This window comes from Sorex fumeus, unplaced genomic scaffold, assembly GCF_029834395.1.
Source record: "Sorex fumeus unplaced genomic scaffold, SorFum_2.1 ptg000142l, whole genome shotgun sequence".
NCBI classification, from domain to species: Eukaryota; Metazoa; Chordata; class Mammalia; order Eulipotyphla; family Soricidae; genus Sorex; species Sorex fumeus.
Window position 1 is genome coordinate 3,314,231 of NW_026606199.1, and position 22,974 is coordinate 3,337,204.

At 59.0% G+C, this 22,974-nt stretch overlaps 1 protein-coding gene across 1 annotated transcript in view; it reads left to right on the top strand.

Annotated features, from left to right (window-relative positions):
• MGMT (O-6-methylguanine-DNA methyltransferase) overlaps positions 1-22,974 on the top strand; it is a 159,396-nt gene that overhangs the window by 129,510 nt on the left and 6,912 nt on the right. Inside the window, exon 6 of the mRNA XM_056106707.1 lies at positions 4,005-4,147. Within this exon, the coding sequence (XP_055962682.1) occupies positions 4,005-4,147 (143 nt within the window). The remainder of the gene's footprint in view (positions 1-4,004; positions 4,148-22,974) is intronic.

Here is a 22,974-nt window from a genome sequence, read left to right on the forward strand (position 1 = left end):
GGTGCACCAGCCCCCACCCCTGCCTGGGTTCTCCCCACTGTGCACACACACCTCCAGGGACTCGCCAGGCCACGGGTGTCCCTCAAGGGGCTGCTCTGCCCAGAGGCCCACCCAGACCCCAGGTGTCTATCAAAAGCTTTAGATCAGATGGAAGCAGATCTTTGCCTGCGGACCGGAGCAAGCTGACAGAAGCAACTATGGACCCAGCAGGAAGACCCCATTGCTGCTCTGACAGGGGTCATTGAGAGGGTTGGGGGGAGCCGTGTCCGGTGGAAGGGCCAGGGGGAACCATGTCCCATGGTGAGGGTCTGGGAACTGCATCTTTGTCACAAGACACAGTGATCTCCTGCCGTCGGTGCGGTTCCCCTATAGCCTGTGTCCCCTCGCTGCTGACTGGGGCCACCACAAATCAGCCGAGAGCTCCAGGCCTCGGGCTGTGGTGCTGCCCTGCTCTCCCCGGCAAAGGGGACACGCCATGCTGGGCGCTTGCATGGGTCCACTCTGCCCCCAAGCCTGACGGACCCCGGACCCATGCACGGCCCCTCCTGAGGCCACTTTCATTGCTGTCCATGCTGCTGGCCGAGGCCCGACTATCTTCTCCCACCTGTGGTCTGGGCACGGCTCTGGGTGACCTCGCCGCAGGGACATGGAAGCGCCTCTGACCCACGGGAAGAGTCAGCTTCCAGAACCCTCCCTGGCACCCTGCCGGCCGTGGAGACCAGCCACGCCCTGAGCTGCCTGAGAACGTCACCCAGGGCCACTCCCGGTGACCCAGGCCTCGTGGAAACCCCCGTCCAGAGCCGCTCCCTCTGTCACTCTCGGCCAGGGAACACGGCCCCAACCCTTGCCTCTCGGGGTGAAGGCAGGATTCGGACGGGAGGGACGGGGGAGGACGGGGGCACAGGACGCCCATAAGGTGCTGACAATGGAAAGTCCGTCTCCTGGAAGGTGCGGCTGGGGCGAGGGCTGAGGGGGGAGCAGGAAGGTGGTGACCCCCGGGCGGTGCCTCTGACGCGTGCTCCATCCCGCGCGCAACCCCTGGCATCTCCTCTGGTCCCCCGGGCACGGTCGGGAGCGCCGTGACCCCTGGGCCCTGACCGCCACCGGGCGCGCACCCGGCAGCTGCCTCTTCAGCGAGTGTTCCCCAAGGGGCAGGAGCAGAGGGAACCCGCTCCGTGTCCCGCCCCGCCCCGCGCGTCCGTGGCTAATGTCTCTGCGCGTCGCTCGGAGCCTTGAATTCAGCTGGGAAGGGGCCCGCTGCCTCGGCTGCGAGCCGCCGGGCTCCGCGCCGACCCCGCTCCGCGCAGACAGAGGCTATTTGAACTCATCATTCGCTGCATTTACAATATTAATAACTGCGTTCCTCGAAGTTGTCACATCAAGTGAAAGATCTTCATCCCGGACTGTCTTTGGGGGCCACACGGAGGCTGGATGCGTGCGTTTAATAAATTGTAGTCTCAAGTAGTCATTTTTGTAAATAATTAGTTTCTGTGAAAGAATAAGTTAGCATATTGCACGCGTCTAATGTTGCGAGTGTACACACGGCAAACTTTGCTATTAATCAACAGTCAGCCACCACAAGTGAGGGCTCATACATAATGAATTGTGCTTAACTCTCATGGGTTTCTTGATAGAAAAATAAAAGAAAACACAAGTGTGGTAAGCTTTTGAATAAAATTTAACTAGATTGCTCTGCATCCTGTAATTGTGTGGGAGCCATCGGGGACCTGATAATTCATCTATAGTTTTGGGGTGTTTCTATCTTCATCTGTCAGAGAGGAGAGATTTTTAATGATATGTTAAAGTGTTGATAAAATACAATTTTCCTTTCAACAGCTGGGACGTTGAGGGCAGAGAGCGAAGATCCCTTTCAAGGCCTCTCGTAAGCCGGACCTGCCCTTTAAATTGTCTCCCTCGAATGCTGTGATTGTATTTTTAAAGAGAAAACTTGTGCCGTTCGTGGGGCAGGTGCCGCACCTGGGCAGTGTCTGGAAGTTTCTGTAAAACTGTGTGTCTTGGTGAGCGTTTTGAAATACTGCCGTGATTTCTCAGTGGTCCTGTTTCGGTTCCGACATTAATTTAAACCCCAGATGTCAAGGGCTGTGTTGCCGTTAGAAGCCAATGCCTGGGGGCCAGCGCTCGTCTGGCTGCAGTCGCCCCCGGTTTTTGATCCAGCCAGGAGCCGCCCTGAGCACCAAGGCCCGCCCGGGCACGTAGCCTCTGGCAGGAGCTGGGTTCGGCTGGGGCCTGTGGTGCAACTGAGGGCCAGAGATTCACCCCGTGTGCCCGTAGGGTTAGGGCCTTGGCCGCCCTGCCCGAGGCCGCCAACTCCCATCCAGGCAGTGGGTTCTCTGCCCCAGAAGCGGGATCTGGGGAGCCTCCCCCCCCACCATGTACCCGCACACGGTCACTCAGCTCCGTCTCCTCCCTTCGGGGGCGTGTGGCCGCAAGGCTGGGGCGGCCAAAGCTCCTGGCAGGCCCCTGGCAGGACCCGGCCCCGCGACTCAGCCCCTTCCTCGGGCTGTTGACTCAGTGCAGCCGCACCTGGCCCGGTCTCGGTTTCCACTCTCTGCCGTTGGGCACCGAGACGCCATGGGAAGAATCCCACAGCCGCGGCCGCGCGCACCCAGACACTGCCCACATGGCCGCTCACCGGGGGGTGCCCTGGAGGGGCAGGGCACGGGCACTGGCAGGGGCAGGGCGTGGCGAGGCTGATCTGTGTCAGCAGCCAGGGACCCGGACAGGAGCGTCTCTGAGTGCCAGTGTGACGCTTCCCAGTCCAGGCCGGCTGGCAGCAGTTCCCATCCAGTCTCATAGAACAAAACCACCTGAGCTTTGGCACAAAGTTCTTAAATGCAGGAAAAATCCACCCGACACGGGACAAATCCCTGCTCTTGACCCGGGAGACTGGACCGGGGTGGACACGGCCTGCTGGCCAGTAGGCAGACCCCAGAGGGCTTCCAGGGGCCTCTCTGCCAAGCCCAGGCCGCCGTCCTCCAAGAAGAGGGTCCTGCCCCACACAGGCCTCCCCCAGGACCCTCAGTGACAGCCGCTGTAGCTCCCCTGGGAAAGAGTCGTGGGCGTGTGGGTTGTGCCCATTGGTGTCTGGCCCCCACCCGGGTGCCCCCTGGGAAGGCCAGCGACAGTGGACACGGCCTGGCTCTGCCCTCTCCCGGGCTGCTCTGCGCTCGCTGGCGGCGGAGGTCCGGCCTCGGGGTGCCTGGCAGCAGGACCAGCTTCCCCTCACCCCGGCCGCCGTCCGGCCGGCACTGCTGTGGGCCGGGGATTGACGCTCCGGTGCCCCAGCCTGGGGGCCACGAGTCTCGGGGCCTTGGGGTGCGGGACTTATGGGCGCGTGGCCCCCCGGCACCGGCACCGGCTTCCGGGTTTGCCGGGAGGGAGGCTCGAGCGGCCGGGATGCCTGGCACAGCCGGGCGGCCCGTCGGGACCGAGCGCCCAGCTGGGCGAGGCAGGGAATCGATTTCACTTTACGGCAGAAACGGCAACCTGTGTCATGTCTTTGAAAAGTGGTTTTATGTGTGTGTTTAATGCCATCCATGTTAAAGGCAGTATCATAAATCCTTGCTTGGGAGTCAAAGCGGTTTAATTACGTTTCACCCACGAATGGTCATCTCATGCCGATGGAGAAAGAGTTAAAAGGCGCCGCAGACTGACCAGAGGTTGAGATCTTTAGCACACGCATAAAAATTCAATTTAAGATGAATTTTGCCACTATAAAATTCTTCGAATGTCCTCCTACGAGTGGGGGTGCAGGAGAGCCCACCCCCCCTTTCTGCTCCTTAGGGTGGGGCTGGGGGTCGGGGGCAGCCGGTGTCCCTGCAGGTGGGGCCCCCCACAGCCCGTCTGCACAGCGCTCACAGTGCTCCACGCAGGCCCGAGGTTCCCGTGGCCACCATTGCTCCCTCTCCAGTGCTCCCGGGGTCAGCGCAGGCTCCGCTCACGTGTGGGGATGCTCCTGCTGACCTCCTGTCCTTGCTTTGCAGCCCTGTGGCAGCTCCAGCGCCCCTCAAAGACACGCCGACGCCTCTTGAACAGTGCGCAGCCTGGCTGCACGCCTACTTCCGTGAGCCCGCAGCCGCGGGGCTGCTGCCCTGCCCGGCCGTCCACCACCCTCTCTTCCTGCAAGGTCAGTGCCACTCCGGGCCCTGCCCAGCGCTGACCCTGACCCACGCTTACCCACAGCTCGAGCTACTGACGCCCACTGCGGCCTTGTCACATCATCGAACAGGCAGCAGATGTGGCTGCCTGGGAGGACGAGCGTCCGGCCTTGCTCCTTGAAGACGTCTGGCCACTCTCGGGGGGCAGTAGAGGCGAGGCCTGCAGAGTCGGGGCGGGGGGGGGCACAGCTGGATAAAACGAGGCGTTATCCCACTCCGCCACCAGCCAGCACGGGACGGGCACATGGCGCTCCCGTGGCAGGACCGGCTCGTGACACTCCCGTGGCTGCTCCCGTGGCAGTGCCTCTGTGCTGTGTCTCAGGGAGGAGTCTCAGGGCACGTGGCCGAGGGCCTGGCTTCATCCTTCAGGAACAGGGGACAGACGGGCGTGTTGAAACGTTCCTGGGCACTTCCCCGGAGCTGCTGCTCTGTGTGTCACGGCAGCTGAGGCCACGGCTGGCGTCTCAGGCTCTCCAGGGCCACGTCAGCCAGCAAGTGTCTGTCCACGGGCTGGTCCTGAAGGGGGAGAGGACGGCGCAGCTCCTGGTGGGGGCACCAGGAGGGCCCAGTGGGGAACTGAGTCAGAATGGGTCTTCGGGGCCCCTCCCCCGGGCTGGCCACAGGCTGGGTGCTCTGGGTTCGAGCACTCTCGGGGGTCTGGGGCCTCTGGACTCTGCCCTGCGGGAGTAGGTGTGGACAGGAGCCGCCCAGGCCGTGCCCTGGCTTCTAGACCCCCATGCCCAGGGAGCCTGTGACCGGGCCGGGCAGGGGCGGGGCGGAGGGGATGGAGAGGGGGCCTGCCCCTGGCACCCAGCCCCCTGTGGCCTAGGACCAGCCCCGCTCCCGCCCCACCACCAGGACTTGGAAGTGACCTTTAGGGTAGGAATGACCCCTCTCAGTGCCTTGGGGAAGTGGCTGGGGGTCCCCTGGGCCGGTCACCTGCTGAGGGCAGTTTTCCTGCCTCTGCTGTGCTGACTGTTTTCTCCTCTGGCACCTCCTCCCCGCGGGGACCAGATGTGGGATTTTACGGCCGGAGGAGAGGCTGGACGGTCACACAGCGGCTAACGGGGAGCTCATCGGCGCTGACCCGCACACGTGGGGTCCCTTTTCTTCTGCTACTCTCTCTGTCCCGAGTTGCCGCTTGGGTTATTGGGGACATAAGCATGGGTGCGAGCATCAGAGAAGCAGCGTGGCTGTGCCGGGAGGACCAGGGGCGCCTCAGGGAGAGTCTAGCCCGGGGCGGGGGGGGGGGGGGGCACGGCCCCACATCTCGGTCTCTCCCCGGACACAGAAGCACCCACTTAAAGACACGCTCCCCTCTGCACACGCCACCCGGGCCGGTGGGTGGGTGTGACGCGCCTCACGCAGCCCAGGCTGATAGGGGGGTCTGACATGCCTCACCTCTGCCCTGCAGCACTGGGGCCCGCAGCCCCCCGGGAGCTGAGGGTCTCATGTTCGGGAGAACAGGCCGCGAGGCAAGGACAGACCAGGAGCATCGGGAGCTGTGTGAGCAGCCTGGGCGGCGAGCCCCGCCCCACCAGCACAGAATGAAAATGCCAGGGAGGGACACGGAGGGGTCCACAGGGGACACGGGACAAGGGTGAGGAGCCCAGGCTCGGTGGGCAGGCAGCCCTGGCTTTGGTCATGTGACCCCAGAGTCGACAGCCCCGTCAGCTGGGACCCACTCAGCCAGTCGGTCGGGTGCGTGGAGGGTGGGTTCACGCACCAGGAGAGGGGCAGCAGGGAGATGCTGCTGGCCAGGGCTTCCCAGTCTAGAAGGTTCCGACTCTGCTCCTGCTGCCGGGACTAAGACCAGCACCAACAGCCTGTCCGAGCTGTCGGAGGCGCCAGCCCTGCTGCTGCTCCCCAAAGCCCCAGCTAGGAAGCCTCGCCTCCACCGCACCAGGGGCTTGTTCCCAAGACCTGCCCGCCGTGGCCTGCCCCAGTGCCCAGGGCCTGCTCCCTCTGTCATGCCACAATGCTCCCTCTGTCCTGCCCAGTGCTCCCTGTCCTGCCACGATGCTCCCTCTGTCTTGCTGTAGTGCTCCCTCTGTCCTGCTGCAGTGCTCCAGGACACGGCTCCCTCTATCCTGCTGCAGTGCTCCCTCTGTCCTGCTGTGTGCTCCAAGCTCAGACTCCCTGTGTCTGGCCACGTCTGCTGGGGCCTCCTGTCGTCAGGGGCTGACCAGCCGTGTGGAATCACCTCCGTGGGAGGTGAAGCCTCAGGCCCCACTTCTGTGGAGGATTTCCCAGTGTGGCCCGAGGCCAGTTTAGCCGTCGGACTCCGAGGCAGCCGGGGCGGCTGCCTGGCTGGTCCTGCAGGGGGGACGTGTGGCCTCCGAGGGTGAGGGTGTGTCTGCGTTCAGGGCAGCGTCTGGGAAGATGCCGAGGCCACGTGTGTGGAGATTCTCCTGGTGTGTCCCGGTGCTGCAGGCGTCCGCCGTCGGGTGCTGGGGGCGCTGAGCGACCCCCCCAGAAGTGCTCTCTCGGGATCAGGACTTCGTCCTTGAGGGGAAGCCCGTGTTTCTCTGACGGAGTCCGGGAGCGTCTCTGGGTTTCCCGAATCCTCCGTCTCACGTTCTAAACCAGCTCAGCTCCTGCCGAGGCCGCAGAGTCAGAGGCGAAAGCACGAGGGGAATCCGGGGAGTGGGGTCCCCACGCCCAGGCCACGCGCGGCGGGTGTTCCCCGCGGCCCAGGTCCCCGTGCTCTCGGCCGTCTCACACTCGGCGGCTTTCACAGATGGTCCCTGAGTTTTCTTTCCAAAGCGCCCGCGATGCTCCCTTTGAAATGAGGTGCTTAACACTTTCATAATTCCTTCGTCACAGCCATTAGCTCGCGGCTATGAAACACGGCCGCGTGACCACGGTGGAACCTGCCGGCTCCAGGCAAGTCTGTGACTTCTCAGAGGCTCCGAGAAGCTCGTCTCCCCCCAAGACCGCCCACTCCCTCCTGCCCCAGCTGCCGCCTCCCAGGGGCCGCCCGACCCCCGGCCTCACCGGGGACGAGCTCGCAGAGCCGAGTCGGGCTGGAGACTCCCAGCCACGGCAGCCCCCGAGACCTAGGGAGGGGCCTCCTCATCTGCGTCCTGTGGCCTTGGCGTCAGCCCCTGTCCCTGGGCAGGGCCACCTCAGCACTGCGCTGCCGAGCCCTGGGGAGATGCTCGTGTGTGCCTGGTCAGCGCCAGCTCCTGCCCTTTGGATGAAGGAACCACGGCAGGTGCCCGCTCCCCGGTGCTCCTCCGGTGGGGCCCGGTCCCCAGCTTGGCGTTGGATCTGCTGGGAAGGAAGCCCGGAGTGGGGGGAGCCGCACCCCTGAAGCCCAGAGGTGCTTCTCACGGAAAGAGATGGGGCGCCCCCGGGAAGTGAGGCTGGCATTGGTCGAGGGAAGGTTCTGGAAGGTGGAAGGGTGTATGAATGCGTCTAGGCCTCCTTGGACCCGCCGGCTCTGCGGCAGAGAGGAAGACCCGGGTATTCTGGGGAGCTGTGGCCAGGCCCCCTCCTCAGGCTGAGCCGTCCCCCGCCCCCCAACCCCCACCCACTGTTGCGTCCTGCCGCGTCCCCATGGTCGGGGGACGTCTGCCTCCTCACATTCCCCCGCTGGGGGGTGGCTTCACGGGAGCCCGTGTGTAGTACCGCCCTGCGGATGGACCCCCGTGAAGGCACCGGTGGAAACACCACAGAGATGAAGGTGTCACCAGACCCCAGGCCAGGGTTGGGGGCTCAGCGGCTCCTATCCCCAGGCCCTGGTGAGGGGCTGTGGGCCCTGCTGGTCTCTCCCTGTCTCTGGGGCCGAGCCCACGGCGCACCTGCCCGGGGCTGCACCAGCTCCCAGGTCTGTGCCCTTAGGACGGAGTGGGAGTCACTGGCCGCATTTGCCCTGCTGGGGAATCTCACTGGCCAGAGCTCAGGGCCCGGATTGGGTGCACCCACAGTCCCGGCCACCGTGCTGTCCCGCGCTGGTTTCCTCTTGGTTCTGAGCAGAAGCATCCTGGACGAGGGCAGCCTGGGCAGTTCGGCAGTCTGCACAACGTTGTCTGTTCATTTCAGCCTTTCCAGACATCGGTGCTCGAGAAAGCTTCCCCTTAATATTTTGCCAGATTTGCATGATTTTCACCCCTCCCTCGGACATAAAAACGTTTGGATAGACGAATGTGTTTATACACAGACTGACTGTGAGTACCCGCGTGTAGGTGTGTGAGAGAGCATGTGCACGTGTGCAAGTACGTGTGTGAGTGAGTGTACGTTCGTGTGTGTGTGTGCACATGAGTGCATGTCTGTGAGTACACGTGCATGAATGTGTGTACATGTGAATGTGTGCCTGCGTGCGTGAGTACATACAAGTGTGCACGTGAGTGCACGTGTGTGCATGTGAGTGTGCGTGCATGTGCTTGAGTGGATGGCACAGACCTGCCTCACTTGAGCACCGTTGCTCCCGTTACGTTGGCCCTGGCGACCAAATGCTTTCCGCCGTGCGTTTCACCCTACATTAAGTTCAACTCTCTTCGCTATTGCCTGAGACGATTCTGTCAACTCCGGGAGACGTTTGCTGGCGTTTCTGGCCGAGTTCGAGGTTGTGCACGTGTCCTCTTGCTCAAGGAGCTGCGCATGGTCAGTGGGCGAGGCAGGATGACCCGGCCGGAGGGTGAGGAAAGCTCTTCCCGGGCCGGTATGTGCCTCGGTGGCTCGGGCCTGCTCCTGCTTTGCCGCCCTAAGTTTGGTCCCCCACGCTGGGGAGATGAAAATGCTGCCGCTGTAAACTCGCCAGGGTCCGAGGCTCGTTCTGCCGGTGACCTGTGGTCTCTCGGGAAGGGGTCGGTGTGGTGGGTGGGAGATGCCCCTTTCCTGCCAGCTGCCGGGGCGGAGAATCTGCGTCATGGGTTGCAGAGTCTGTCCCGGGCGCCCGCCCCTGCCGAGGTCTGGGCGGTGCGAGGGACCCGGGGGTCCTGGGAGGCTCCTGGTCAGAGTTCAGCCTCAGTTGGCGAGGTGCTCGGACCCTGCGTTCCCCACGGTGCCCGTGAACCTGGCCGGGGAAGTGCAGCCCAGGAATGCTGTCCCCGAGCCGCAGGACGCCCGCGCTGACGCAGCCGAGCAGGCCGGGGGCTCCTCTACGGTGAAGACCCTTGGGGTCTCTGAAGCTGTGCACGTGCCGCCTTCATGGGAAGAGTCGCCGTGAGACGTGACTGTTGACTCCGGCCTTGGGACCAGACAGCAAGCCTGTGAGCGTTTCTGCCAGGCTCTGGTTGCCTGTGGCCGGGGGTGCTGCTCCAGGGGCCGAGCAAAGGCCCGGTGGCGGGAGCTCTGGATCCCGCCCCCACCCCCCGCCCCCAGGAGCGGCCTCACAGAAGCGGCCCTGGAGCACCACCAGGCGTGGCCCCAAGCGAGCCAGATGGCCTGGTGCTCCGCTGTGCTCCCCGGAGAAGACCCCTGCAGTGCCCTTGTTGGACTTGCCTAGCCTGCCTGCCACAGGCCGCAGGGACTACTCGGTTTCTCCCACCCAGAGCTGTAAACGGCCACTTTGTCCTGTAATTTTCGCTTGCAACAGGCTTGGAGAAATTGGGATTTTTTTTATTAGGTTGATTTTCTTTGAAGGAGATTTTCTCCTTGCTTTCAAGTTTGCTGTTTCCACCGTGATCGCCCGACGCTGTTTCTGAAGAGATTGCCGCAGTATTCATGTCACCGTAAAACACATAATCCCATTTTCTGGGCCCCGTTAATGCCTCCTGCATCGTCCTAGCAAAAACAGAATGATCTCTACCTGTGTTTCCGGAGCAAAGACTTCAATTAAAATGCCCACGAAATGCACCGTGACCGGTATGTAGCTGAGTACATAAATATCGATACGAAGCGAGTGGCATTAATGCCAGCAGGAGCCCAGCGTGTGAAGGTGATTCCTCCAGCTGCTGAGTGCCTGTGGTTCCTGCCCCGCTCAGATCTCGGATGTCTGGGTAGACAGTTGCCCTCAAAGGCGGTTCCAGGCGCCAGGCGGGACAGAGCTCCCCGCGTCGGGCCGTCCTGCGGCCTTTGTCGTACTGGCCGATTGGCCGGTATGCAGAGCGTAGCTCTGACCCCTCGGCCTGAAGGCTGCAGGGAAGGAAGCCCCGTCCCGCTGGTGACCAGGCGCGAGGCCACTCCGCCCCAGAGCCAGCTTCCTGCCTCCTAGGTCTGAGGTGCCAGTGACGCCCTGGACACTGTCCTGCGTGCTCTCTCCCCCCGGCCAGTGTCCATCGCCGTGGTGAGCTGCTCAGTCCTCTGGGCAGCGCTGCCGGCCCTTCCCGGGGCGTGATCACACACTGGCCCTTTCCGGAGCGTCCACGTGCCTCGCCGCAGCAAGGCCGACCCCGCGCGTCCCCTCTCCCCAGGTGGGCAGCCGCAGGGCGCGGCCCGGAGAGGCGGCTCTCACAGAACATCCGCGTCCCTTCCCCTCCTTAGAGTAAAATATGCAAGAACCGACAGAAGTGGCCGGCACGCCCCCGTCCTTTCTCGAGAACTGGGCTTCCGATGCCAGGAACAGCCCCTATTAGGGCCCGGGCAGGCGGTGGCGGCCGCCCGGCTGATGACGGATGTGGAGCAGCGCAAATCTGGCGGCATATGATGGTATCATTAGTTTGTGAATCGCATCCTTGAAAATAACTGTGGAGGAACCAAATCGGTTTAAAAGAAGATAACAGAATGGTTTAAGCTACTTAGGTTGAATGCCAATTATATTTTAATATTCAACTGAGCATATTTTACTAAGAAAAAAGGCCGCGTTGACGCATGCATAACTCATCGGCGGCGCCGGCCAGCTGTGCCACTCCACTCTCCGAATCACTTTGTGCATTTTAGTAGCATGGTAATTTAGTGGAGAACTACCTGAGTGATGGCATTTCCAATGAGCAGGTAATCTACAGAGAATTTTTATATGGTTATGAGTTCCGTGCTCCAGCCCGGCAACACAAAAATACATCAGGGCCAATTACGGCATCAACTTTCAGTATGATCCCCTGCCACGGAGCACATGTATTCCTGCCCCAGGCATTTCAAATTGCATCTAATTTGAAATCTTTGGGGTTTTAATTAAATTTCAGAATATATGGAATTCTTCATTAGTACCTGCTCTGAATCGCAGATCGCCCTTCTCCCCGGCTCCCGTGCAGGAAGGAAGGAGGCCGTGGTAAATAGCGTGTTCAGGAACTGATCGTCTGAGGGGCCTGGGTATTGGGACAGAAATAGTGAAATGCAAAATAATATCAGAAAGATTATTAGTCCGGGGAGAGTCTCTTGATTTGTATTTTAATGGAATTTTACATTTCTCTTAATGATTTGCAAATTGTCCTCTGATTATAAGATGCATTAAGCTTTTCATTTTAATGGCAGAGACACCGCCATTAGCAGAATTTTTTTTCCCCTGTCTTCTTTTTAGAGAACTTCCCTGCAGCAGATAAATATTGAAACCATTAACACCTTTTGATGTGCGGCATGTCTGCGTTTTGGGCCCGCACACGGCCTGCCTGGTGCCCGGTGTTGGCACCTGGCTGCTCCCCGGGCTGCCCCCGGGGCTGTTCCCTTTTCCCGTTAAGGCGTCGCCTTTGAAATTTCCTTGGGCGGGCTTGTTTACTTGTGCCAGAGCCAAGGCGTGCAGCTATCGCTCACCGCCCAGTTCGCATTAATCAAAGCTGCTGGCACCTGTGTGCCCTTGACGCCCCGTGGCCCTTCTGCAGGGCAGGCGGGGAGAGGGCAGAGCGGGGCAGTGCCTCAGGTGCAGGAGTGCAGGGCGCTGGGGAAGGGTCTTCCTGCCCGAGGGTAAGTGTGTTGGGGCCCCGGGGCTGCACCCTGGTGCCTGAAGCCCCGAGAGGTTCCCCAGAGGCCGCAGCTACTGGGCAGTAACAGGCCAGGCCGCCTGCCCTCACTTCAGCACCCACCAGCTGTTCTGCAGGTCCGTGTGGGCTGCTGCCCCCGTGTCACCGAGGTGTAGACCCGTCTGCTCTCCGTCCGGGGGGGCGACTCAGCTGGGAAGGGGGCAGGAGCCACACGGGCAGCAGCCTGGCTGCCCCCAGCGCCGGTGAGATCAGCCCCCGCTGTGGGATCGAAGCCAACAGCCAGGGTGGCTTGCGACCGCACCCCGAAGTCTCGTCCCAAGGAGCGTGGCCACGAGCCGTGGCCCCAAGGAACTGCACAGCTCTTTCCCCATGCAGCCCAGCGCCAGAGGGCTGAGGGCCAGTTCCTCGCATGCAGCCAGGGGAGGGGGTGCCGGCCATGCTCCGTGCTGCTCGGGGCCACACGGCCTGGCTCCGCAAGGGGCGAGAAGGCCTCTCGGCACAGCCCTGCCCAGTGCCGCCCCGCAGCGGACGGCCAGTGTCTGCACTCTGCCCTCCTGGCGGGGCCCAGGAAGGACCACGGGCGGGTCCGTAGCGGTCTCCTGAGGGTCCACTCGCTCCCCTAAAGGTCGCCTCGTCCAGATGGAGCTGACCCCTAGAGCTGGCACACAGGGCCATTCTCGGGCAGGGCACGTTCTCGGCCACCCCCAGCCCACTGGTGCACTGGAGCACTGTCCTCCGTTGGTCAGCGATTTGCTCGAGCGAGCCCAGGAACATTGTGAGACTTGTGACTTGTTTGGCCGATCGAATGTGTCACAGGCGAGTCGGGAGCCTGCCGGGCTCTCCGAGAGGGGCGGAGGAGTCGAACTCAGGGCGGCCGCGTGCAAGGCAAAGAGACGCCCTACCTGCCGTGCTCTCGCTCCAGCCCACTAATAAATGTTTGTCAAAGTATAAAATGAACCATTTTAGGCCTGAGGAGATCGCTAGGGATAAAATACGACAATAGCTCAGAAAGTGAAACGACGAAGGAAGCTTCCCCTCCGGGATGACCCTTCATGGCCCTGCGGAGGTGCGGCCTCTCGGGGTCTCCTCGTCCCCGTGAGGGCGTCAGGGAGAGGCAGCCGTGAGAGACAGGGCGAAGGCTGACCCGGCAGGAGCAGAGCAGGAGGGTGGCGCTGGCGTGTCCTTCCGGAGCCACTGACCGCAGAGGCCACGGGCACCTACGGGGCATCGAGAGGGACAGCTCAGGCCGAGGCCCCGTGTGTGGACAGTCCCCAGGTTCTCGGGAGGTTGGAGCAGAGTCCCGTGCAGGAGACGAACACGGTAAGAGACGCCGTACCCGGGCAGCGGCCTTGTCACTGTTGCATGATCTTTCCCGCAGACTCACGGCTCCGTGGCTCTGTGATTTTAAAATGCTTCTTAAGTGAGTGAATTGACGAGGCTGATGACCCCGCAGGGTTGTTGTTGGTGGTGGTGGTTTTTTTGCTGGATGGGGGGGAGGTTGGTTTTTGGTTTGATTTTTCTTTTTGGCCACTCCCAGCTCTGCTCAGGCCTGACTCCTGGCTCTATGCTCAGGCCTGACTCCTGGCTCTGTGCTCGGGGCTCACTCCTGGCTCTGTGCTCGGGGCTCACTCCTGGCCAGGCTTGGGGACCCCATGCAGTGCCGGGGCTTGGACTGGGGTTGGTGGTGTGCAGGGCAGGCGTCCTGCCCACAGGACTCTCCAGCCCTAGGATTCGAGGATTTTAACATATAAAACAGGTTTATGCATAATGAAATTAAAATGGAAATCAATTCAACATTGTGCCAAACTTAGTGTTTTATATTTACTTTAAGAAGAAAGAAAGAAAGAAAGAAAGAAAGAAAGAAAGAAAGAAAGAAAGAAAGAAAGACACTCGACTCAGCATTCCAAGACGAGGCTGGGCCAAGTCAAGAGGCCTGACCGGAGCACAGGTGCGGGTGGCCAGAGAAGCGTCAACCCATGAGGGCGCCTGGCCGTGAGCTGTTCTCTGTGCTCGGTGCTGTCAAGCTTTTAAGTCTTCGGTTAAATTTCTACAGGATTGGGCCTTCCCATCACGAGTCTTAGAGGGCCCAGATTGTCCCAGGCAGTCTGGAAAAAGGATTCTTTGGGACCGGTATTCCCTGATTGCAAGACTAGCTACAAATCTGTAATTTGCACAGAGCCGGGAGCACTATTGGAGAAGAAAGACGGGCCAGGAACACTGTTGGGAGGAATGACCAGGCAGGAGCACTGTTGGGAGGAGTGCCCGGCCTTTCCCGGCAGGGACAGTGGAGGAGGAGCCCCGTGGGCTGCCAGCCGTGTGCGGCTCAGACCGGGCGCCGTGGAAGCTGCTCCCGCGCACCTGGGGGGTGGCCTGAGGGCCCTGCGGGGAGCTGAGAGGGAAGCGGACTCTGCCCACGGCCTGAGCAGACGGACAGGGGCCGGAGACGGACGCCAGAAAGCGAGCGGCAGGAAACAAGCAGAGGCGTGGCGGGCGGGGAGGGCCTGCGGCCTTGCTGGGAGTGGGGGCATCTCGCGGGCACAGCCCCGTGCCCAGGCCACACAGAGCCACGCCAGGGCCGTCTGGCCGCTCTGTGTGCCACGCGGCGGGCGGGCGAGTCTCAGCCTCGTCTGCGCTGGGCTTGGGCAGCTTCTCGGACGGGCGAAGGCAGCGGCAGGGCCCAAGCAGCGACTGGACAGGCTGTTAGGGGTCAGAGTGCCCCCCCCCGTTTGGCACACAAGTCGGGGATGCCCATACGTGACGCCGACCTCCCGTGGTAGAGGGGCCTGAGCAGGCCACGGCCCTGGGGCTAAGCCGTGCCATGTGGTGGGCGGCTGAAAGCGCCGGAGGAAGAAGCGTCCGACTCTGCTCCAGTGAGCACTGCGGGAGTGGGCGTGACTTCCCGTCTGTGCGCCGCCTCTCGGACCCTCCACAGGGACTAGCTCTGGTGTCCCAGGATGGTGGCGCTCTAGGACCTGAGGCCAGCTGGGGTGCGGGTCCTGGGTGCCCCTGGACGAGCACAGGCCTCGGAGTCCACAGCCCGCCCGCCATCACTCGTGGGCCTCAGCACTGTCTTCCAGGCCCAGACAGACCTGAGCTTCCTGGTCCAGGTGGTTCTTCCCTGGCCCCCATCCATGCCCCGGGTTCTGGACAGGGCTATCGGGCCCCTGCCCTACAGGGACGGAAAGGGCCTTGTCCCTCACGGGGCTCCCTGCCCAGCTCTGCCCGCCCTCAGGGTCCCTGTCCCTCGGACCCTCTGCCCCCTCCAGGCGCCACTGGGAGCCCCTCATCACTCCCCTTGAATTCTGCGACTGCCCACGGCCGAGGCTCCGGGTTGATGCTGAGATTGATCCCCAAAGAACCCCTCGGTCCTCCGTGGAGCAATGACCGCGCCAGCCCCCCGGCCCTTCCTCCAACAGCTCTGTCTGGGCGAGCTTTCCTGGGAAGCGCAGGCTGGTCCTCCCGAGCCCGTGGCCTTGCCGCCAACCCACTGCCTCAGAAACGCACCCGGGGTGGGCTGACCAGGGATGCTGACTGGGCTGTCCCACGTCTGCCCTGTAGAAACGCAACAACTCGCGGGTACGTCTGCCACTGCGCCCTGGTGCCTGGGCAGCCCCGTGGGTTCCGTGGGCGCTTGTGCCCTGGGCAGCCTCACACGGCGGCAGCTGGCGGTCTCTGCACCATGCCCAGGCCGCCCAGGGTGCGCCTGCCAGGACCCGTGTGTCCCCAACAGTGCAGGCGGCGCTCGGTCGTCTCTGGGCCCCTCCCAGCCCCGGCCCCTCCAGCGCCAGGCGGCTTCCCCGGAGAGAGGCCGGACAGTGTCCGGGGGAGAGAAGAGCTGGGGGTGAGACACCCGGGGGCTGGGGTGGCCCAGGGACTCAGCACCAAAGTCCTCAGGCTTCCTTGGACTTCCGGTCTGTCACACACAGCTCACCCTGCTAGGCCAGGGGTCAGCCCTCGGACGCGTGCTCTCCCGTCCCTCTGTTCCCAGAGTATCTCTCCCCTCATGCTCTGACACAGTATCTCTCTCCCCTCTCTTCCCTCTGAGTATCTCTCCCTTCACATTCTGACAGTATCTCTCTCCTCCTGCTGTTCCACAGAGTATCTCTCTCCCTCTGTTCTGACACAGTATCTCTCTCCCTCTGTTCTGACACAGTATCTCTCTCCTCTGTTCTCAGAGTCTCTCTCTCCCCTCATGTTCTGACAGAGTATCTCTCTCCCCTCTGTTCCCTCTGAGTCTCTTTCTCTCTCCCCCCGTGTTCTCTCGGGGTATCTCTCTCTCCCCCACCGTGTTCTCAGAGCAGTCCGCTTCTTTTCCAGTGTTGTTCGGAAACCGTGAGCACCTGCTCAGAAGTCATCTCCTCAGCGTTGAGCTGAATGACAATTACCTGACCGGTAAAGGGTGTTAATGTATAATTATTCACATTCGCACCAGGACACTCACAGTTTAATCATTTCTCTGTAGGCTTCCTTAAGTTTGAGCTTAAAGTCTTAGGCATAATTCTTCTGTTAACTAAGTCGCGGGCGCTCTCACGACGGGGCAGTGAATACCAATAGCCAGGTGGGCGGCTGGGGTGCAGCCGCCGCCCCACACGCCTGTGCCCAGGAGGGCCTGAGCCTCCTGAGCATCCTGTGGGTCCGGGAAACCCGCCTCCCCCACGTCTCCCGTGGGTGGTCCGGGGTCCGCGACCGCCGCGCAGGACCCTGCCCTGTTCTCGTGTGGATGGGGTTCCTTCTCGCCTCCCGCTCACTGGCGTCTGTTGAGGCGAATGTCTGTAAGGAGACGGGTTTGACAAGCCCCGTCCGCGGGTGAGCAGTTTTCTAGGACGGCTGTTCGGAAACTTCTTTCTGTTGAAACGTCTCGGCCCTTTGCCCAGCGCTGGTCTGACGAGCCCGTGTGGGTCCGTTTGGGACTCGCCGGCCTGGCCCGGTGGCTGCCTGCACTGCCCCTTGCTAAACTCCTTGCTCTCTGTTTGCCGAGCGCACAAGGAACCCCAGCGCCAGCCGTGGGCCCCCCGCTCTGCCTGCCTCATGTCTTCCCCTGATCTTCAGGCTCACTCGTTCTCAGGGGAGTTTCACAGTTACACTTTGGATTTACAACAGATCTACCTAAGGATTTTTTTTTAATCTTGTTTACTTTTTTGTTTGGGGGCCACCCCTGGCAGTGCTTAGGGCTGAGTCCTGGCTCGGTGATCCTGGATCACTCCTGGCGGTGCTCAGGGGACCGTATGGGATGCCGGGGGTTGAACCGGGGTCGGCTACGTGCGAGGCGAGTGCCCTCTCCGCTGTGCTCTCACCCTGGCCCCACCTGAGATTTTTGACTTGAGTGATTGAAACCGACTAGAGAGCGGTTTGTGAGCGATTAAAGCTGTGTAATGCCGGGACTTTACGAAGGTATCCTGTCTCTCGATTCAGTGTTCTCTTCTCATGATTGGGGTTAGACTTGTGCGTTGGAGTAAAGTACCGTTGGTGCGTGCAAACGGCTCCGTGTGTTGACCTGCGCCTCAGACCTTTCTCTGTCAGCAGCCAGGAACTCCCCCACTGACAGTCACAGTGCTTGAGAAGGGAAACCCCGTCTCTTTCTTCCTAAAATGCCTGCTTTGAACTGCCTATATTTTTTTTTAATGTGGTAGTACTGCTGTTTATTCAGCTAATGATTTGGCTGATTGAATTGGACAGGAACTCCACCTTACTTTTTTTTTCATTTTTTATAATTTTATTGATGGAATCACCGTGAGAGCAGTTACAAAGCTTTTGGGTTTAAGTCTCGCTCGTACAATGAAACACCCGTACCTTCACCAGTGCCCATTTTCCACCACCAAAAGCCCCAGGATACTCCCATCCCACACCCTCCCCCTACCTGCAGGGCAGATGGTTTCCACATTACTCTCTTTCTACTTTGATCACATTCAATATTTTGACACCAGACCCACCATTATTATTTGAGATTTTACAGCACAGTGGTAGGATGTTTGCCTTGAACGCAGCCAACATGACCGACCCGAGTTCAATTCCTCCGCCCCTCTTGGAGAGCCTGGTAAAGCTATCGAGAGTGTCTCGCCCGCACGGCAGAGCCTGGCAAGCTCCCCGTGACGTATTCGATATGCCAGACACAGTAACAACAAGTCTCACGATGGAGATGTTACTGGGCCCGCTCAAGCAAATCGATGAACAACGGGAGGACTGTGACCGTGACCGTGACCCCAACACTCATATCTACCGAAAAGGCAACAGTAGACAATTTGTTTTCTATAGCTGGTTATGAATAATGTGATGTCGCATGGCTGCAGTAGTGGCCAAACAATTTTGAAATTCCGAAATTTTAACATTTAAATCTGGAGGGATTTCTGCCAAAACCTGCTGGGTTCCGAGATTTGTTCCTGAGCCTCTGGGATCATGGCCGTTAAGCAGCTTGATCAGGAGCCAGAAAGGCCATTCATGGGCGGCAACTCGGGGTCTCTTTGGGACGGGGAGGAAAGGGCCGGCTCCATCCCCATACCGTGAGGTCCCGTGTGTCTTGTCACAGGGGGCCCAAACCTGACTGTCCAGTGGCCTCTGGAGGATGGCAGCCACCGGGCTGCCAGGGGGAACAGGCCAAGGCATGAAAACTATTCCCACCTGGGGTAGCCCAGCACCGGTAACCTACTGCAGGGACTGGAGGCATTTCTGCCAAAAGCCACTGGATTTCGAGATTTGTTTCTGAGTCTGGGGTCATGGCCATTAAGCAGTCCGATCAGGAACCAGAGAGGCCATGTCTCCAATTATATAGCTGGGCCGGAGGTGGTTTGTGGCTGTGTCTCCCACATACGTAACTTTTGGCCATTTACTTTCTTGGTAAACTTTGCCCCAAGTTTTTGGGGTCTGGCCAAAGGCACAGCAGCCATTTTGGGGTATCTAGGAGTCTGAAGGCACCATCAGGCTGCTGATGCACTCGCCTCACAGGTACAGATTGACCTGCTGGCGGCACCATACCCCCTGAACTGCTTTTATCGCAGTGCTAAGATGTCTTGCTACCATGCTGAAAAGGAGAGGATAGCTTTCCCTTTGGCTCTGTCTTGAGGAAAAAGCATTCATGATTACAGTATCAACTTTAAGGGTTATTTTGTCAGTATGTGTGTGAGTCAGGAGGAGGAAGTTGCCTTCTCGGTAACTGGAGTCGGCGACTTACATCCGCGACACGTTGGTCACCAAGCTTCAGGGTGAATGCCTTCTTGTGACCACAGCCCTGTGTGCAGTCCTTTTGTCTTACCTGGGTCTCCTTTTCTGTCCAGGATCCAGGTACCGTGACATACAGGGGACCTTCCAGAGGCCCCGGTGCCCCCTGGGGACCCAGGACATGGTGCTGCAGGGGGTGTGGGCCCAGCAGTCCTGGAGGCCCGGGGCCACACCCAGCCGGGCCCAGGGCCCAGAGGTGCTGACGTCAGACCCATCGGGCATCTGTGCCGTGCCGCCTCCCAGCCCCGCCGGAAAACCGTGTTCTGCCTCTCCCTCCGTGCCTCGCGTGAGCACTTTCTGGAGAGCTTCCCGGGGATCGTGTGCTAGGCCGCCGACTAGAACTGTCAGGGACGCCTTCCCGTGGGCCAGCCGGGGCTGGCGAGCGGCAGCCATGAGATTCCGCAGCCCTGGAACTGTGTCACAGCTGTAGGCGGAGCCCAAGCCCTGTGCATGTCGAGGTCACTCGGGTGTGGGGGTGCTTCTCCCCACACCTGGCATCTCCCCTTCGGTTCCGGGCTGGACGGAGGACACAGAAGCTGTGCTCGGGGAGGCTGAGGGAGCACAGTGGGGAGGGCGCTTGCCGTGTGCACGGTCTGCCCATATTCGATTCCCTGCACCCGCCAGGAGTGACCCGGAGTCAGCCCTGGGCACCGCCAGCTGTGGCCCAGACACAAAGGAAAAGTTGTATTTGGGAGCAACTTTTTAACTCAGCCAGTGTGTGTGTGTTTGTGTGTGTGTGTGCATGTGTGTGATGTGTGCATTTCTCTGTGTGCATGCGTCTCTTTGTCTGGTGTGTGTGTTTCTCTGTGTGCGTGTGTGTGCCTGTGTTTGTTTGTGTGTGGTGTGTGTATATGTGTGGTATGTGTGTTTGTATGTGTGGTGTGTTTCTTTGTGTGTGTGGTGTGTGTGCTTCTGTGCATGTGTACGTGCGTGCTTGTGTTTGTGTGTCCAGCCCCCTTCATTGATCTGTGTCTACTCTGTCCTCAGTACACCCTTGTCTTGGTCACAAGTAGATGAATGTTTCGAATATTGAATCAGCCTGGCCTTCCTAAAATAAACCCCGTTTGATCTCGGTGTCTTATTATGTAGGGTTAGACTTGACTTGCCAATATCTTGCCAACCGCTGCCGTGAGTCTGTGCCCTCCCGGTGACTGTGTTTTCCTGGTTCTGATGTTAAAGGAATGCCGTCTCCCGAGCAGCCCAGAAGCTTCGCTCTGTCTTCTCGGAGATGGGCCTGGGTTTCTCCCCCTGCCCCATGGAACGTGCCGGTGCCACCCCCCGCACCCAGGCCTCCCTGCTCACCTCCCGGGTGTGCTCTGGGACCTTTTGTCTTTGTAGGTAGATGGACGTCGTTGCCTGTGAGGTTGAATATAAGTGACATAGTTAACTGTAGAAACGCCTTCTTATCCACTTAATACCTGTGAGATTACAGCAGCCCCATTTCATTCTTGAAACTAAGGCTTCTTTTCTTTCCCCATTTTCAGTCCTCCCAGAAATTTATCAAATTTATTGATTTTTTTTTTTTTTGCTTTTTGGGTCACACCTGGCGATGCACAGGGGTTACTCCTGGCTCTGCACTCAGGAATCACCCCTGGCGGTGCTCAGGGGACCATTATGGGATGCTGGGAATCGAACCCGGGTTGGCCGCGTGCAAGGCAAACGCCCTCCCTGCTGTGCTATTGCTCCAGCCCCGGTATTGATATTTTTTTAAGAAGTCGTTTCTGGTGTTTTGTTTTGTTTTTCCTTTATCCATTTGAAGTTCCATTGGTTTCTGCCTTTACATCCATTTTTCCTTTCATCTGCTCCTTTTGATACCATTTTGTCTTTTTCTGGTATCTTAACATTGGAGGCTTAGATCCTTAACTTGAGGCCGTCTTTCTATTCTAAGATACGCATCTTAATGCTATGAGCTTTCCTTTCACTTAATCGCTTAACTTCCCGTTAGTCGTCGATTTGCTCGAGCGGGCGCCAGTAACGTCTCCATTTGTCCTTGTCGCGTGCTAGTGTAGCCCAATGGCATCTGTTCGCTCCGGGAACATGAAGGGCCTCAAACCGGTCGTTCATGATCTTGACGAAGAAGTCTGACCATCTGGAAGGTGGGCGGCCACACGGTCTTTTGACATCCCGTGGAATCCAGTCGGTAACAGCTCTAGTCCAACGGTCGTCTTTAAATCTCATTACGTGACCAGCCCATCTGATTTTTGACGCCTTGGCAAACGAGACAGCGTCCCTGATTCTTGATCATCGATGGAGGTCGGAATTCCAGATTCTTTCTCTCACTTGAGTGAAACGTGATATTCCAAGCATAGCTCTTTCTATTCTTCTTTGGGAGACCTGAATAGCGTTCTCATCCTGTTTGCGTAGGGCCCAGGTCTCTGAAGCTTTCCTTTAAATACTGCTTTATCTGTGTCCCATCAGTTTTAATGGACCACATTTTTAGTTTTATTCAGTTCAGTATTTTTTTTATTTTCCTTAAGACTTCCTTTATGACTCGCAGATTATTTAGAGGAGTTTATTTACGCTCCAAATGTTTGGAGATTTCTTTACTATTTTCTGTTGTTAAGGTCTAGCCAGCTCCCATCCCATTACGACCAGAGCATGCATATAAATCGTATGAGACTAATTCTTTTAAATTGGTGGGGGTGTGCTCTCTCCGGGTTGGGGTAGAGTGGTGTGTGCATTTGGAAATATGCGTTCTCTCATCGAATGGGCGTTCCAGGAACACCAGTCAGAACCCACTGCTGAGACGCCTGAGCAACTGAGATGCAGTTTAAGAAGTTTCTTAATGAATAAAAATTACTTAAAGTCTCATGTCTAGCACCTTTTCAGTTCCGCGTGGCTCCCGATTTCTCCGTCCACCCGGGCTGCGGGGCTGCTGCTCCCCGCTCGGGCCCCTGCCTCTGCCCGGAGCCCCCTCGCGGACCCTCAGTGCTCGCCGGGTAGGTCTTTGTCCCTTTTTGATCTGATCTGAACGCCCTACCATAGCACAGCGGTAGGGTGTTTGCCTTGCGCGCAGCCAGCCTGGCCGAGCCGGGTTCGATTCCTCACCCCCTCAGAGATCCTGGCAAGCTACCGAGAGTATTCAATATGCCAAACACAGTAACAAGAAGTCTCACGATGGAGACGTTACTGGGCCCGCTCGAGCAAATCGATGAACAACGGGAGGACAGTGACAGGACAGATCTGATTTTTAACTCACCAGTATCTCTTGTTTGAAACGGGTCTTTCAAGTAGCTCACTCTTTTGTTGCGTTATTTTGTTATTATTTTAATCTTGGTTCTCATGAGTCTAATTATGTCATTTTTCTCTGATGTGGTTCATGTGGTTAGGTTGAGTGCTGAACACTTTGCTGTTGCTCTATCATAATGCATTTTGTTTGTGGTATAATTTATTATTGGTTTTACCTCTGTCTTGTTATGTCATTTGTTATTTCTTTTGACCCAGTGGTATTTTTTTTTTCAGTATTTTTCTAGTAATTGCTGAAGGGATTATAGTGTTTCCCTACTTGAGTGTCACGATCTTGATTGGGACCTGTGCTCTGCCGCCTTCCTGCGATGTGCATTCTCCGCTCTGGCCTTGGTGGAGCCGTGTGCAGAGGCGCATGTCGGAAGCTTCTGGCACTTCTGTGGTTTTGCTTCCCGTCACCAAGTGTATTTCCAGGAAGCCAGCAGAGGCGTCATCCGTGGCTTTATCCAGCGTCGTCTTTTTTCAGCCACTCTTTGGCTCCGCTCTGCTCGCAAGGAATCATCACTCTTTGCTTTTGGTCGCTTTTTTTGTTTCTGTTT